The 16,969-nt window shown below is 39.3% G+C and overlaps 2 protein-coding genes across 7 annotated transcripts; one reads left to right on the top strand and one right to left on the bottom strand.

The window, feature by feature from the left end:
• Nucleotides 1–45: 45 nt before the first annotated feature.
• On the bottom strand, nt 46–2,206 carry LOC121756318 (cytosolic Fe-S cluster assembly factor NBP35-like). The gene is made up of 3 exons (XM_042151826.1): nt 2,041–2,206; nt 1,862–1,963; nt 46–1,281 (listed from the first exon to the last, which is right to left on the bottom strand). Exons 1-3 carry the CDS (start codon nt 2,081–2,083, stop codon nt 347–349), a joined length of 1,080 nt encoding a protein of 359 aa, XP_042007760.1. The 5' UTR covers nt 2,084–2,206; the 3' UTR covers nt 46–346.
• A 2,421-nt stretch (nt 2,207–4,627) lies between these two features.
• Nucleotides 4,628–16,802, top strand: LOC121756504 (ABC transporter C family member 2-like). Of its 6 annotated transcripts, none has more exons than XM_042152064.1 (28): nt 4,628–4,871; nt 5,031–5,091; nt 5,384–5,799; nt 6,286–6,464; nt 6,792–6,831; nt 7,455–7,611; nt 7,897–8,011; nt 8,114–8,194; nt 8,318–8,342; nt 8,934–8,990; nt 9,136–9,201; nt 9,339–9,413; nt 9,662–9,769; nt 10,319–10,453; nt 10,705–10,811; nt 10,899–10,992; nt 11,355–11,522; nt 11,963–12,103; nt 12,289–12,489; nt 12,629–12,727; nt 12,834–12,986; nt 13,303–13,685; nt 13,958–14,141; nt 14,318–14,641; nt 14,721–15,477; nt 15,555–15,922; nt 16,006–16,420; nt 16,497–16,802. In XM_042152064.1, exons 3-28 carry the CDS (start codon nt 5,467–5,469, stop codon nt 16,592–16,594), a joined length of 4,863 nt encoding a protein of 1,620 aa, XP_042007998.1. In that variant the 5' UTR covers nt 4,628–4,871; nt 5,031–5,091; nt 5,384–5,466; the 3' UTR covers nt 16,595–16,802. The 6 variants fall into 6 exon arrangements, with proteins under 6 accessions (XP_042007998.1, XP_042007996.1, XP_042007997.1 ...); XM_042152062.1 differs by having other exon boundaries at nt 5,345–5,799; XM_042152063.1 differs by having other exon boundaries at nt 5,018–5,091.
• Nucleotides 16,803–16,969: the final 167 nt, after the last annotated feature.

Below are 16,969 nucleotides of genomic sequence, written 5' to 3'. Positions count from 1 at the left end.
ACATTTCTTAAAATCCATGCTAAGTCAACTTATGACACTTAATAGTGGATGGAGACTGGCTAACTAAATGATCTTCGAGAGAAACAAGATAACTAAAGTATTGATACATAAGACTGCTCAGAGAACATAATACATTACAATCATAATACCGTACAAAAATGCCATTGTTTCATTCATAATCATACTTTACTATTATTACTCCATAGGCTTGTAATCAATCCCTAACATTGTGACGGCTCTGAAACAAAAATGTTATGGTGTGGAGATAAAATTTAAACCATAACTTCAAATAGAAATAGGTATTAAGGTGGCTGAGCATGGTATATTTAGGGAAATGGATATATAACTAAGCACCATCCTCCAATATTTCAGGTTTCGATACCTTCAGTTCCGACAACAGCTTCTCTATGATGGTCTTCAACGCAGGGGCGCTCATGCCGCATTTCCCATCATCAAAGCAGGATCTTCCTTCTTCAGCAGCTTTACATAGCCGAGGATCTAGAGGAACTTTCCCGAGGAAAGGAACGCCCATATCCCTGCACATTTTCGCTCCACCACCAGCACTAGTATCAAAAACTTCACTGAAAGCAACCAAATTTAGCATTTCTGGAACTTTCTCTCTCATGTATTGAAGAACCCACTCCGTCATGTCTCTCTGTTCACCAGTTTCGGTTACATTAAGGAATTTGAGATCTGACAAGGGTTGGCATAGACCACTCATGTTCTCAACAACTCCAAGAACCGGCAACCCCACTTTCTTGCAGAAACTTACTTCTTTCCTTACATCAATAAGAGATACCTGCTGAGGAGTAGTAACTATCATGGCTCCATCGATTCCAGTCGCTTGGAGAAACTGAACAATAGAAATATGCTCGTCTGAGGTCCCAGGCGGTGCATCAACCACAAGAAAATCAAGTTCCCCCCAGTAGACATCCTTCAGAAATTGCTTGATGATTCCATTCTTTCGAGGACCTCTCCATATCACAGCATCATCAGGGTTGGGAAGCATGAACCCGATTGACATGACCCCAAGGTTGGAGTCAACATAAACAGGGGACCATCCAAGGTTACTTTGGTGGATCTCTTGCCCTTCAAGACCGAGCATCTTTGGAATGCTTGGACCACATATATCAATATCGAGAAGTCCCACCTGGAAACCCATAGCTGCAAGGGAAAAAGATAATTGAGCTGAAACTGTACTCTTCCCAACACCACCTTTTCCTGACAAGACTAGTATTTTGTGTTTAACCGTTGCCATTCTTTCAGCGATAGTGACCAAGTCTGCAAAGAAACATAGTCAGATGAGACAGCAATAGCATAACTGCATAAAAATGTAAATGATCAAATGTATTGTAACCACAAATTAATAACTTCACAGATGATTTACGTCAATTTTAAGCAAGATACCACGGATTAGTCCGCAAGATACCGCAGAGGCACCATTCTTAATCATATAGGACCTAATCCATATACTAGTACCAAATACGACAATCTTAATCATTAGAATACGAAGTCTAAACTGAAAAATAACCCCGTAGTAAATAGGGGAATATAGCAACCATTTCTTTATCAGCAAAGCGATTCGAAGAGTTACAAGTTACACACTTTACAAAAAAATGCCACTGCAACACTCGTACCAACCAATTACAGAAGCCCCTCGATGAGTTACCTATCGAGACTAATTAGCTGATAACATGGCAAAAACAGGGGCACAATTCAACCACATGAAAACAGCTAAAATTACAAATTAATTGCCTTCAAATTTGATTGCAAACTATATACTATTAATCAGTATCCTTAAAAACGATGGAACCACATCGAGTAATCCGATTAAATACAATTTTTTTTTATTGAAACCGACCTGGATCGGGTCCTTTGGGAGCAGTAGCACAAGCTTCCTGATTAGGGCATCCCTCGCAAGCGTCGGATTTGCCGGCCGATTCAGACTGCGGTCCTGGGCAATCTGCAATTCAACAGAGAAATATAAGAAAAGAAAAGAGGAAATTCTGCAGCTCGAAAACTTCACGGTCATATACATACGTTCATTGGCGTTCTCAGGTACTTCATAATTTCCGTTTTCCATGTCTGTAACTCCTCACGAGCCGCCGGCGATGAGCTTCTTGTATTTCGGTCCAATGATTTTGCTAGAGAGAGAGAATCAAATTCCCAAAACCCTAGAGAGAGAAAGGCAGCCAAAGTAAGACTTTTCCTGTTTTGTGAGGTTTTAGAGCATGCGCAGCTGTGGCGTCCGTCGCCACCGCCGTCCGCGCCGCTGGCACGGACGCCATCCGCCGCCGCTGTGCTCGCGCCGCTGGCACGGCGCTGCTCGATGTATCGAGCACGTCCGTGCCAGCGGACGCACACGTGGGGCGCTCTCATTCGTCAACGGCGTAGCCGTTGCATTTAAACGTTTTTTATTTTTAAAAAAAAAATCTGTTTTTTATTAAAAAAAACCGATAAAAAAAAAATTCACTTCCCCAAAAATATATATCCGTTTTTTACACCTTTTTAATTTTTTTTTTCATTTTTTTACCCCAAAAATACACACTTTCATCTATAAATACCCCCAATTTCACCCCAAAAATTCACATCAAACTACACAACTCTCATCATCATTCTCTCATCTCCATTCTCATCTCCATTCTCTCATATCCATTTTCATCTTCATTCTCTCATACCCTACAACATCACTATGTCCGGCCAAGACGATAACCCTTCGGGCTCTCACGGTTGGAACCCCGAATGGTTCGGTTCACAACCGTTTCCTAGTCCGGAAACGGAATATTCAGCCCCTCCTTAAACCCAAGATTCGGCCGTTCCAGGTGGCTACCGTCCATACCCAATCGACGACCAAGGTGCCTCCGAAGGGCGCTACGGGTGGACACCGGAGCCTAGGCCTCGCGCCCCTTCCCAAATGCCGACTCCTCCATCTCGCGCCGGTGTCCGCACACCGTACTCACCGGCAGAGATGGAAAGATTGTTCAAGGCGTACTTGGAAATCTCCGAAGATGCGGTGGTTAGAACGAACCAATCCGGCGATCATTTTTGGTGGCGCGTCTCTAGCCGGTACAATGCAAACCGGCCGCCGGGAACGATCGAGCGCAACGAGAGTATGGTGCGCAACTGCATCGGCCGAGCCAACGAAGAAATTGACAAGTTCAACGGCTATTTCATCCAGGTGTCCCGGAATGCCGGGAGCGGCCGAAGCGAGGTCGACATCATCACCGCCGCGCTGAGCACCTACCAATCCATGAACGGTAAGTCGTTCAAATATCGTAACGTTTGACAGGAGACGCGGACGCACCCGAAGTATAAGGGAGGCATAACATCATCCTCTAGCGGCTCCTCCAAACGATCAAGGTCGGTAGCCCTATCCGACTCCGGCTCGGAAGAAGTGGCTAGCCAACTCGCCGGAGCTAACTTGGGTAGCCCCGACGCCGGACCGAGCGGTTCCCAACGCCGCCCCCAAGGAAGGAAGAAGGCGGCGGCCAACCGTCGTCGCGGCTCGACTCCCGAAGCCACTCCCGAAGCCGCTCCCGCTCCCTATGTGCCACCTCCACCCCCGAACAACTCGCTGTGGATGCTCTTAAGCCAACTCAATATGGCCGATAGGTCATCTATGACCCCCACCCACGCAACTTGAAACACACGAGGCCATGATAAAAGGTCTCCAAAAACAATTGGGGTTGATCCCGCCGGATGCGTAGTCTTATTAGGAGTTTAATTATGTAATTTTTAATTTTTAGGATTTTAATTATGTAATTTTTAATTTTAAGGAGTTTAATTATGTAATTTTTAATTTTTAGGATTTTAATTATGTATTTTTTAATTTTATTTGTAATTTGTAATATTTATTGTGGTTTTTAAATGGATTTTAATATTATGGAAATGTTTTTGTTTAATTGAATTTTATATTAATTGTGCTTGTCCTTGTGGAAGAGCACAGTTGTGGGTGTTGTACTCTTGCCAGAGAGCAGGCATGAATAGTACCGCCCGGGCCCACAACCGTGCCGCTGGCAAGAGCACGGTCGTGGATGCTCTTAAATTCAACAATTCTTTATTAATGTTTGACTTGTGTTGGCATGTTGGTTGACTCGAAATCCTAGAATGATTGTGTATAAATATTTTTTGCATATTTGTATTTCTAAAGAAATGTATATTTTCATAGACAAGTCAGAATTTTGACAACAAATTTAGTGACATTTTCATAAAAAAATTAATTTGTTAATCAAATAAATTCTACTAGCAAATAAGGAAAAATACAACCACAAAGAAAGAAAATAAATACTACTATGAATACAAATAAATGCTCATCATCTTCCTCATTTCACTCATAACTTCATATTCCATTTTCATCAAAATTTCATTAAAGATCATAACTTTTTATTAAGATATGAACTGACAAGTAAGATTTTCATTTTTTATATATATATAATAAACTAAACCATTCATCCTTTTAATATAGTAATATCCCTCCACAATAATATTGCAGTTTTGATTTACCTCTTCGTATTTCCATGTATATATATCCATTTCCAGATATGGCGGCCTCTCAGCACAAGATTCGCAAGCGGTGACGCCTTTGTTTTTATTCGACTATAAATAAAGAGATATTTTTGTTAATGGTGGGGAATAGATTGAGGAAAAAAGGTCGAGTATGATTTACAGATTCCATATTCCTCTACTCCTCACTCTCTGCCCCCACACAAACTACTATACGACGACAACATTTATCACTCATTATTAACATCTTCAACCCTATCTCATAAAGAAGTGGCCTTTTCTCCTTCGCTCGTGTGCCCCAGAATTATTGGCTCATTTATGATTTTCCACTTCCACTCAGCACCTTTTCCTCTTTCCTCGATTCCTAGGTATAATTAGTCGTTTTTTACTCGTGTGTTTGTATTTCGGCGGAGTTTCCAACGTCCTATTTTCGTGGGTGTCAAGATTCTTTTTTTTAATTAGTTGTGTTTTTCACATAATTGCAAATTTATGTACTTATTGAAGTTTCGCTTAGTTGTGTTTTTCAGTTCAAGTAGTTGATTTCCTGCTGTGATTATGAGGAATGCCTAATCTAAAGTGTTTAAAGAGGTTAGTGTGTGGATGATGTGAAGATTCATGTAAAGACTGAATTTTCCAATGTTAAGTTGTGTTTTATTGTGTAATGACTTGAAATCCTTTTCAGTGATGAATAATTCGAATCAGAAATTTGTTAGACGTTTGGAAGATCATTTTTTTGTCTGATATAGTTGAATTTGATCTGGTAAATGAGAAGTTAAGGTGTGGATTATTTATATTTGATCGAATAAATCGACTATTGATCTGACATATGCTGAATTTCCAGATTTCATATTGTGATAACCTTGAGTTGGAAGCTCTGCAGGAAGACTAGTCGAATTCATTCTGAATCACAGCACGGGATATACATGCGGGATTGAAGGATAGTAGTGGTCATAGTTGATTAAAATGGCTTTCGAGCCATTTGAGTGGTATTGCCAACCTGTCAAGAATGGGGTATGGGCAAGAGCAGTGGAAAATGCATTTGGAGCTTACACTCCTTGTGCTACTGATTCCTTGGTTATCTGCATTTCCCATCTGGTTCTTCTGCTGCTGTGCATAAATCGGCTATGGCGGATGAAAAGAGATTTCTCAGTTCAGAGATTTCTCCTAAGATCAATTTTTTACAATTATTTGCTGGGTCTGCTGGCTCTTTATTGTACTGGAGAACCTTTGTTTAGATTGATAATGGGGATTTCAGCATTCAACGTGGACGGTCAGCCCGATCTTGCCCCATATGAGGTACATTACTTTTTTCTCTTACGATATTTAAAGCAGGGTTACACCTAGTCTCCATAAAGAAATGGTGATTTTTTATCACATAGTCGGTTATTCAGGAAGCTCCTGAAAATTGCACAGCTGTCATCTGGGTATTATTGTGTGAAAATGTGAAAGAGCTGTCTAGACTTGTGCCGGTTTCTTGGAATGTGTAGCTCAATTTAACATCTGGAATGCGGATATTACTACTTTTCTGATGCTGTATCTTTTACTCTTGAGTCTTTCTGTTTTCCTTTTTTCTGAAAATTGGCCTTAATGCAACTAAAAAGACTAGACTTTTTAAGAAATAAAACAAAAGAAAACTCAAGAGTGAGTAAATATCTAGTTCAAATATCTCCAACGAGTGTGTCTCTACTCTCTTGCGTGTATTATGCAATCTGTTATTTTATTCAGCATGAGCTCAAAAACTTGCTCTTGCTCGGGTATTGAAACTTGTATTTATGCTTGTAGATAGCTTCTCTAATCATTGAGGCCGTAACATGGTGCTCTATGCTTGTGATGATTGGACTGGAGACAAAGGTGTACATTCGTGAATCTCGTTGGGCTGTGAGGTTTGGTGTTATTTATGCACTCGTAGGAGATGCTGTAATTCTGAACCTTGCTCTTTCCGTCCAGGAGTATTATGATTGGTTAGTCTTCTCTTTAGCGTTTTTAATGGATCTGTAAAGCTAAAGTTTATCATCAAATTTATTATCAAATCTCCTATATAAATGATTTACTTGGTTTGTATCTCTTCACTCATGGATTTGGGACAACCTTACTGCTACAGTATGTCTTAGGGTAAAGGAAACAAAGTAATCTAATGTATGTACTATGGTTTTCGTCTTGTGTTACTTCATATCTTCCTTTTCCTCTTTCTTCCATTTTGAAGAGTTTGTTGCTTTGGGCTATATAATGCATATGAATTGTGTTACAACTTAGGGATTATCATTCATGCTTGTATTTTTTCTTTGTAGGTCCGTCCTCGCTTTGTATGTTAGTGAAGTGGCTGTCCAGGTTTGTTTCACTCTACTTCTTCTTATATCTCAAATATAAATTTTCAATTGGAAATTTGTGACACTTTTATTAGCCGAGGCTTGTTGGCAACACTCTTCTTTCAGAAGTGTTGACTGTCAAATTTCATTTTGGGTCCGCATGCCACAACTTTAAGATTACAGAAGGCTATTGTCATGAGTCCTCTGAAAATTTTGTAGACATTTGAATCGAAAAACAAAATGAGTAGGTTCCATCTCACATACTCCATCTGTCCACCAATAACTTCCCATTTTGCCATTTTCGTCTGTCGACCAATGAACTTCCCATTTGCTTTTTTACCACTTTTGGTAATGGACCCCACATTCCACTAACTTTATCTCACTCACATTACCTTATAAAACTAATGTACCCTACCTTCCACTAACCTTTTCAACCCACTTTCTACTACATTTCTTAACACCCGTGCCGGGGCAAAACTCTCCATGTATTGGTGGACGGAGGGAGTAATAGACTATTGGGGTGTGATGCTAGATTTGTTAGAGGGATAGGTTATCTTGGCTAAACAGTTACTAGGAAGTCTTTCTTTGATTTCTTAATCTACTTGTCAATGCAGAGCCCCAGCTTAATCTTTGTTAGCCATGCAGGTTTTGTTTGGTGTCCTCTTGCTCGTATATATCCCTAACTTGGATCCTTATCCGGGATATTCCCCAGTGAGAAATGAATCTGAGGACAATACTGCTTATGAAGAACTTCCTGGAGGGGAGCAAATTTGTCCTGAGAGACAAGCCAACTTAATCTCTCGTACGTTATTATAATGTGCTTATAAAAAAGTTCTATTGCTTTTACCTTCATTTCCTTGGTGTTTAATACTTTATCCAGATGCCATTATGTCATTTCATCTATAATTCTATCATCTGTGCCGTTGTGGGATTGTTTAGCATTTTTCTATGACATTCCTGCATCACTTCCTTGTACCCTTTCTCCTCTTATAAATCTTTTCCTCACAATTAGTGTAATAGCCTAATGATTTTGTTTTGAGCATGTTTCTTGGAGTTAATTATTGGTTTCTTACTTCTTCTGCTTCAGGAGTTACCTATTCATGGATGAACCCGATCATGAAACTCGGTTCTAGAAGGCCTCTCACAGAGAAGGATGTTTGGCAACTTGATTCTTGGGATAAAACAGAAACACTTAATGACTCGTATGTTTATAATGCTCATCTATTTTTTAAAACTTCTTTCCTTTTATTCTGCCTCCCCTCTTTTGCCTAGCAGCTAATTATTATGTTTTGTGAGTTGTTTAGGTTCCAGAAATCTTGGGCTGAGGAGATTCGGAGACCAAAACCTTGGCTTTTAAAAGCTTTAAATCGTAGTCTTGGTGCAAGGTAGTCTTCAGTACTGGAAAATTATATGTTCATGAGATATGAATCTGTTCATACAATTTTCACATTGCTATATCGTTCTATTGTTCAAAAACTTGACTCTGTGCCTTTACTTAATTTTCTCAGATTTTGGTGGGGAGGCCTCTGGAAGGTAGTAAACCGAGCGTGGCTTCTCTTATTGACATTTTTATCATTTAGTGAGGCTCAATACATTTTCATTTATAGAAGTGTTATTACACAATCAAAACTGGAGATTGTTTCAGTCATTTTCTACATGCACTTTCTGACCTGTTGCTGAGTAATATGTGGATTCAGCCATGAAACAACCGGAGTATATAATCAATATACACGGAAGCACAATTGTATATATGTTTGTGCGATTTTGTGTTTGTGTCTATCTATATGTATGTGTTAGTGTAAAAAGCAATGTGTGATGAAGTTTCTTTCAGCAAGTAAGTCACTCTATGCACTTTTATGTTTCACTTAACTTGATCCTTTTTACTTTTGAAACACTAATCCATAGTATTTTCACTGAGCAAATTTTAAATTTATTGCTTCTGGCTTAAACTATAATAATGAAGTCAATGAGAATGTTTGCGCACTTATGTGATTTGGCTAGTTAATTTTTCACGTTAGTTATGTGCTAATATGACTCACACTAACATTTTATCCTTGAGTTCGGTGGGGTCATTTGTATGTCACTCATTTGCCTAACATGAGTACTTTTTTCTCCACTGTGCAGATAGGGAATGATCTTTCTCAGTTTGTTGGCCCCCTTATATTGAACCTTCTCTTACAGGTCAGTTTATTTGCATCTTACCTTAAACCTGCATGCACACTTTGGTGACCTCCCCCATGCTAGCTCACTTAGAAAGAAACAAAAATTCTTGTCCCCTTGAGCATGCAGGAAGTTAATTTAATTTTGTTACTGGTGACATCTACAGTCAATGCAACAAGGAGATCCAGCTTGGATTGGTTACATCTATGCATTCTTGATTTTTGTTGGAGTGGTACGTAATGATGTCACCATTTCCCTTATTTACTGCACTCGTTACTGGTGATTTTTAAAAAAACTGTTTCCCACTTATGAAGATCATAGTCTGTTATTGATATCTTTTACACCTTTCTCTTCATTGATAAATTTCAGGTACTTGGTGTTTTATGTGAAGCTCAGTATTTTCAGAATGTCATGCGTGTTGGCTATCGTCTAAGATCAACTTTGGTAAGCTAGCTTTCTGGAGTCTCCTATTATCTTGTGATCCTCAATGTAGAAACTACTGTTTGATTTATCTAAGTTTGAGTCCTCGAATACATATGAAGGCCCTTTAGTTTGTGAGTTATCCTCTCAGTTTTTATATTAAGTTTGGTTAGAGTTGGAGGAGAGTTTTACTGTTTAAAAGGGTACTGTGTGTGTGGTTGGGAGTTTTTTCATTCTGCAAGGAGCTTATTGATTTTGAACGCGATTTATAGGTTGCTGCAGTTTTTCGCAAATCTTTGAGGCTGACTCATGAGAGCCGCAAAATGTTTTTATCTGGTAAAATTACTAATTTGATGACTACAGATGCTGAAGCTCTTCAGGTATATTTCATTCCCTGTTTGGAAAAATAAGCTGTTGTTCTCATTATTGAATACATGGAAATTTGAGAACTGGGTTTTATATGATTGATACTCCATATAAAAAGCAGTAAATTCAAAGTGTGTGTTAGGCAAGACGATTATATAACTTACAAAGTTAGGACTTCCCATGTGCACCAGTTGGTCTTAGTCGAAATTTGTTTGCACAATATCTATGCTAGAGGTGTGCCAAGCTGAATTTCTTCTTGATTCCCCAACACATTTTTTTTAATGCTCTGAAAACTTCTTTGAACGACATTTATGTTTGTTTGTTTGATTTCCCAACTTTCAAAACCGGGCTGATCTTTTCTCATTATGATTGCCATGTTCTAGTACTTGAATGCCTACCTGTTCATTACTTCATTAAATATTTAATTTCAGTAAGTGAAAACTCAAAAGAAATGCATAATATACAATTTCATGTTTGAACTCATGCTAAAAGGATTGAATTATTAATTTGTAACTTTTGATTGTCTAACTAATTACTTAATATTACTGGCTTTTGCTGTGCAGCAAATATGTCAATCACTCCACACTTTGTGGTCAGCTCCTTTCCGGATTACTATTGCCTTGGTTCTTCTTTACCTGCAGCTGGGTGTTGCTTCTCTTCTCGGGGCACTGTTGCTTGTTCTTCTATTTCCTATACAGGTATATGTTTTCTTTGGCCCATTTATCTTGCCTCAAGGTAGTCATCGATATGTGATAAGAGACTAAAGACATTGTTATTGTGTGCATTACATCTGGAACTTTTTATGTGTCTCTTTATGGAAATTACACGATCTACATTCATAGTTCATGATATTGCCCTTCGGTTTCGGGAGCCCTTGTTACTGGCGTTTCTCCAGTCATTTCATGTTGCTTGGTTGTAACTTCTTTCTGCAATTGACTTAATTGAACAGACATTTATTATAAGCAAGATGCAAAAGCTGACAAAAGAAGGATTACAACGTACAGACAAGAGAATTGGGCTCATGAATGAAATATTGGCTGCTATGGAAACCGTCAAGTAAGTTCTACATATTCTATAATTCTTAATCAGTGTTTCACAGTACGCATCACTTTTACGAGCTTTTTTAATGCAAAATGGATGCAGATGTTATGCATGGGAGAATAGTTTCCAGACTAAAGTTCAAACTGTCAGGAATGACGAGTTATTGTGGTACCGGAAAGCTCAGCTGCTTGGAGCGGTAAGATTTCCTAGAAAAAATTTTGACACTCAATATTCACTTATATCCATTTCATCTCCTTGTAGAATCAGATAAAAACTTCGACAATAAGTGAGAAATAACATTATACATTTGGAACCGTTTTTTTAAAACACATTGTGAAGTTCTCTCCTCTAACCATGGTTTCTCACGTCTTTTACTTTCACTTCATTCATGTTATTTGTTTCCGTAAATGGTGCTATATCGTCATGACAACGTCTATTTTATATCAGTTTCAATGTTTTTTTAATTTTCATCTTTGGCTTATGTTTTCATCAATTATTCTTTTCATTGTGCCAAATTCTCGATTGTTATTTCATGACATTATTTTTTTTTATTTGCAGTTGAACAGTTTCATCCTTAACAGCATACCTGTCATCGTGATTGTAGTTTCATTTGGGTTATTCACTTTACTCGGAGGAGATTTGACACCTGCAAGGGCCTTTACATCTCTGTCATTGTTTGCTGTTTTACGTTTCCCACTTTTCATGCTTCCAAATATTATTACACAGGTATCTTCTTTCAAAATTTCTTTACTCATATGGACACAATGTTTTTATTATCTAGTTCTCACCCTCTTTAAATACCATTAGCTCCCGATAACTTTCACTATGTAAAAATGTAAATTTATGGTATACTTGTGATCAAACTTTTTTCAGTATCACACGTATTATATTTGTAACGTAAATCTCTGTATGGATCCTTGTGCTAGATTATAGAATAATAGCTCATACTACCGTACTGATACAGCAACTAAATGTGATTCCATTAGCATTACAAGAACCATGATTGTGAATACTAATGTTCATTGGTTCAAAATAGTGTAGTATAGTACTATTTGACTTGAAAAAAATTGAACAATGACGAGATTTTAATTGTGCTACTTTCGTGTTTTGATTTAATACAAGACGACAAACTATATTTACATAGTCCTCCTATGGTGATTTCCCAGGTTGTTAATGCAAATGTCTCATTGAAACGTCTGGAGGGCCTTCTTCTAGCTGAAGAACAAGTTCTCATGCCTAATCCACCCATTGAACCGGGATTACCAGCTATCTCTATCAGAAATGGATACTTCTCTTGGGAGGCAAAGGTTTGTGTCACTTGAACCTCAGTGGTATCCTATGAGTGGAATCCTGCACTCTCCATGTTTCCACTTTATCATATGGCATGACATAGTTAGAGTTGCTTTTCTTCGATTTCTCCTCACTTTCTTGTTTTAGATAGCTGGGATTAATAATTTTTCTGACCCGTGACTTATTTAAATTTCTATAACAGGCAGAAAGGCCAACTTTGTCAAATATCAACTTGGATATACCAGTTGGTAGCTTAGTTGCTATTGTTGGCAGCACCGGGGAAGGAAAGACATCACTCGTGTCAGCAATGCTTGGAGAGCTTCCTGCAGTGGCAGATGCAAATGTAGTCATCAGAGGAAATGTTGCTTATGTACCACAAGTTTCATGGATTTTTAATGCGACAGTGAGTTAATTAGTGCTTTCTTTTCCAGTCTCGTGCTTGTTGGTCAAATCTGATTTTGACACAAAGTCTATGTGCAATTAGTGACAACATTTTAACTTTAGTAGACTTGAGCTCATAAAATAAAATTTTATGTTCTTAGGTCCGCGACAACATACTGTTTGGTTCCCCATTTGAACGTGCAAGATATGAGAAGTCGATAGATATGACCTGCCTGCAACATGACCTGGAAGTACTGCCAGTAAGAATCTTAGAAACATCAGTGCATGGTTAAGTATTTCTAATGTTATGGAGTTGAAGAAATTTATGTTCTGATTTATTTGCAACCATGAATGTTCCTATGATAGGGTGGCGATCTTACTGAAATTGGAGAACGTGGGGTCAATATCAGTGGAGGGCAAAAACAGAGGGTATCCTTAGCTCGGGCCGTTTATTCTAACTCAGATGTTTACATATTTGATGATCCTCTAAGTGCTCTAGATGCTCATGTCGGACGTCAGGTATGTCTTCGAAAATGCATGAGTCGTTCAAAACCACGCAACTGCTACTTGGTCATAAATCATAACAGAAACGCCATTCTTTTGGTTTGCTATGAATATTTTGGCTGCCATTTCTATTTTTGCATATGTAGACTGAAAATGGGCGCTATTTTGTAAGCTGGACAACAGTATAATTGATAGTTATGTATAAAGATTAATTATAACCAAAAATTTTCCTTTAAAAGGCTGATGTGGGGAGTAGACAACAATCTTCTTTCGCTTTGTACTATAGAAACATGTTTTCATGATTTATCATTGTGCTGATCTGCTTCTTTAGGTTTTCGAGAAATGCATCAAAACAGAATTAAGAGGGAAAACAAGAGTTCTAGTCACGAATCAGCTACATTTTCTGTCAGAAGTGGATAGAATTCTCCTGGTGCATGAAGGTACAGTGAAAGAGGAGGGAACATTTGAAGAGCTCTCCAACAATGGCGTTCTATTTCAGAAATTGATGGAAAATGCTGGAAAAATGGAAGAATATGTTGAAGAACCAGAAGATGTTGGAAAAGTTGATGATAAAGATGCTAAGCCTACTGTTAATGGTACAACCAACGAGATTGCTAAAGATGAAAAACAAACAAACAAAAAAGAAGGGAAGTCTATCCTTATAAAGCAGGAAGAACGCGAAACTGGTGTTGTGAGCTGGAAAGTTTTGATGAGGTAGAAAATAAAGTCTCATTCTGATATGAATACTTCAGAATGTTACATAGAGCATACGTCTTTATATTATAAAAGTCTTTCTTCATCTCCATAGGAATCATACATGGCCGTCAATTTTCTCTTAAGAGGAAGGCTCTTTTAGGTCTAAAATATTGAATTAGAAACTATATTTGTGCAATGTTGTAGATATATGATAAAATTGTGGAAACTGCACCTACTAGCATCTTCTTTGCTGATTTATGCATTATCGTATTTCTTTTTAACTGATGCAGATACAAAAATGCTCTAGGGGGTGCTTGGGTTGTTATGATTCTGTTTACATGCTATGTTTCAACGGAAGTCCTGCGAGTTTCAAGCAGCACATGGCTAAGTTATTGGACAGATGTAGGCAGCCACCAGGATGCGCATGGGCCATTATACTATAACTCGATTTACTCGCTCCTCTCATTTGGTCAAGTAAGTATATTATGCTAGTCTCTCTGATCAAAATTCAAGAAACTTCATTTTCTTGTCACGCCTTCTTATAATGATGTAATTATCTTCCTGCACTTTTTCTTTTTTGTTTTAACATTCTATTTGCTGTATGATAAAAATTATAAATCATGATCATTACCTAAATCTTCATATCTCAGGTTCTGGTTACTTTAACAAATTCATTTTGGATGATCACTTCAAGCCTTTATGCTGCCAGAAGATTGCACAATGACATGCTAGATTCGATTCTCAGAGCTCCAATGGTGTTCTTTCACACAAATCCACTCGGACGAATCATCAACAGATTTGCCAAGGATCTAGGTGACATTGATCGAACTGTCGCTCCTTTCGCAAACATGTTTCTGGGTCAAGTGGCACAGCTTATTTCAACCTTTGTGCTCATCGGAATAGTTAGTACAATGTCTTTATGGGCCATTATGCCTCTTCTGGTCTTGTTTTACACTGCCTATCTATACTACCAGGTATGGCTTCTGATTTATTTACTTATGATAATGACTGGCCTCGAGATTTATGATGATGTATTTATTGTGTTGTTTGCAGAGCACTGCCAGAGAAGTGAAACGCTTAGACTCCGTCAGTAGGTCTCCTGTGTATGCCCAGTTTGGAGAAGCGCTTAATGGCGTTTCAACCATTCGTGCATATAAAGCATACGACCGGATGTCCACCATCAATGGGAATTCAATGGACAACAATATCAGATTTACTCTTGTTAACATGAGTGGGAACCGCTGGCTCGCCATTCGCTTAGAGGCAGTAGGAGGCATTATGATTTGGTTTACTGCAACCTTTGCTGTTTTGCAGAACGGAAGAGCAGAGAACCAAGAAGCGTTTGCCTCTACAATGGGATTACTTCTCAGTTATGCATTAAACATTACAAGCTTATTGACTACTGTTCTAAGAATTGCTAGTGTAGCAGAAAATAGCTTTAATGCTGTTGAGCGCGTTGGCACGTATGTAGATTTGCCCGCAGAAGGTCCAGCCATAATTGAGGACAGCCGTCCACCTCCCGGATGGCCTTCTGCTGGTTCCATTCGTTTTGAAGATGTTGTTCTACGATATAGGCCGGAACTCCCTCCTGTTCTACATGGAATATCCTTCAGCATTTCTCCTAGTGATAAGGTTGGAATTGTTGGAAGGACGGGGGCTGGTAAGTCAAGCATGCTTAATGCTTTGTTCCGAATGGTTGAGCTGGAAAAGGGAAGAATATTGATCGATGATTGTGACGTTTCAAAGTTTGGATTAATGGATCTCCGAAAGGTTCTTGGAATCATTCCACAGTCGCCTGTCCTTTTCTCAGGTTCGGGACTTAATTTTGCTTTAGTACATGTTGTATGAATTGGTAGCCTGATGATTCCTTCTTATGTATTTGCAAAGGAACCGTTAGGTTCAATCTCGACCCGTTCAACGAGCACAACGATGCTGACCTGTGGGAGTCTTTAGAAAGGGCACATCTAAAAGATGTCATCAGACGGAATTCTTTGGGCCTTGATGCTGAGGTCTCTGAAGCTGGGGAGAATTTCAGTGTCGGCCAGAGACAGTTGTTGTCTCTTTCTCGAGCATTGCTCCGCAGATCAAAGATTCTCGTTCTCGATGAAGCAACGGCTGCTGTGGATGTTGGAACTGACGCGCTCATCCAAAAGACCATCCGCGAAGAGTTCAAATCCTGCACAATGTTGATCATTGCTCACCGCTTGAATACCATCATCGATTGTGACAATATCCTTCTACTCGATGCTGGCAAGGTGTGTATCCATCAAGTAGCTGTCGGTTTAGTTAGTATTTGTCGTTTCCTTGCTTCATATGACTCGTCTGCCTCGTTTGCTAGGTTGTCGAATTCGACACTCCTGAAGCACTGCTGCGGCAAGAAGGCAGTGCTTTCTCTAAGATGGTGCAGAGCACAGGAGCTGCAAACGCTGAATATCTACGTGACCTCGTGCTTAGAGATGGTGAAAAGCGCGCGAGAGAGAAACAGGTGGATGGGGAGCGGAGATGGCTCGCCTCGTCTCGCTGGGCTGCAGCAGCGCAGTATGCTCTCGCAGTCAGCCTCACTTCATCACAGAACGACCTCGTGCAGCTGGAGATCGACGAGGACAACAGCGTCCTCAGGAAGACGAGGGACGCTGTGATCACGCTCCGGGGAGTGCTGGAAGGGAAGCACGACAAAGAAATCGAAGAGAGTCTCGAGAAGCACAACCTTTCTAGGGATGGTTGGTGGTCGTCTCTCTACAAAATGATTGAAGGTAAACTCCTCTTAAAACCACTAATTTCATAAAACAGTACTACTTTTTAAACATCGATGTCGATAAACCTTTGTAGGACTTGCCACGATGAGCCGGCTCGCTCGCAACAAGCTCAACCAAGGGGATAGTTTTGATGACCAAACGGTGATCGACTGGGACTCAGCCAGCATGTAGGCCGGATCTCGGCCACATTGCTGTCTGAACGAAAGGTACGGTTATGGGTCTTCGACCAACCGGAGATGAGCATGTTGCGTAGACTTTCCACAGTTATAACATCCTAGTTTTTTATAGTGAATTTTGTGGCCCTTCGCTGATTATAGTAGAAAATTGATGTCAAATTCTCACCAACTTTTAATGATATGCAAACCTTTTTAGACTGTTAGATATCATAGTTACTTAGATGTTTGGTATGCTTCCTTTACAATTGCTTAACAAACTCGGCCCGAATAGGTGGCTCGTTCTACGTCTTTCCGGCCTGTTCCAAAGAGAAGCCGGAAGGGAACTTCAAGAACATGAAAACACCCTTTCTAAACTCGAGATTTTTTTATT

Source organism: Salvia splendens, chromosome 11 (genome assembly GCF_004379255.2).
Source record: "Salvia splendens isolate huo1 chromosome 11, SspV2, whole genome shotgun sequence".
NCBI classification, from domain to species: Eukaryota; Viridiplantae; Streptophyta; class Magnoliopsida; order Lamiales; family Lamiaceae; genus Salvia; species Salvia splendens.
Note: the sequence above shows the minus strand (reverse complement) of the source record. Positions and strands in the feature narration are given on the sequence as shown.

What these genes read in the sequence shown, in the direction of transcription:
- LOC121756318 (XM_042151826.1), bottom strand. Translation starts at nt 2,083, where the DNA reads ATGGAAAACGGAAATTATGAAGTACCTGAGAACGCCAATGAAC. An exon ending in ACCTGAGAACGCCAATGAAC is followed by an intron (nt 1,964 to 2,040) that starts GTATGTATATGA and finishes GTTGAATTGCAG; the next exon opens with ATTGCCCAGGACCGCAGTCT. An exon ending in TCCCAAAGGACCCGATCCAG is followed by an intron (nt 1,282 to 1,861) that starts GTCGGTTTCAAT and finishes GTTTCTTTGCAG; the next exon opens with ACTTGGTCACTATCGCTGAA.
- LOC121756504 (XM_042152061.1), top strand. Translation starts at nt 5,467, where the DNA reads ATGGCTTTCGAGCCATTTGAGTGGTATTGCCAACCTGTCAAGAATGGG. An exon ending in CCGATCTTGCCCCATATGAG is followed by an intron (nt 5,800 to 6,285) that starts GTACATTACTTT and finishes TTATGCTTGTAG; the next exon opens with ATAGCTTCTCTAATCATTGA. An exon ending in ACAGAAACACTTAATGACTC is followed by an intron (nt 8,012 to 8,113) that starts GTATGTTTATAA and finishes TGAGTTGTTTAG; the next exon opens with GTTCCAGAAATCTTGGGCTG.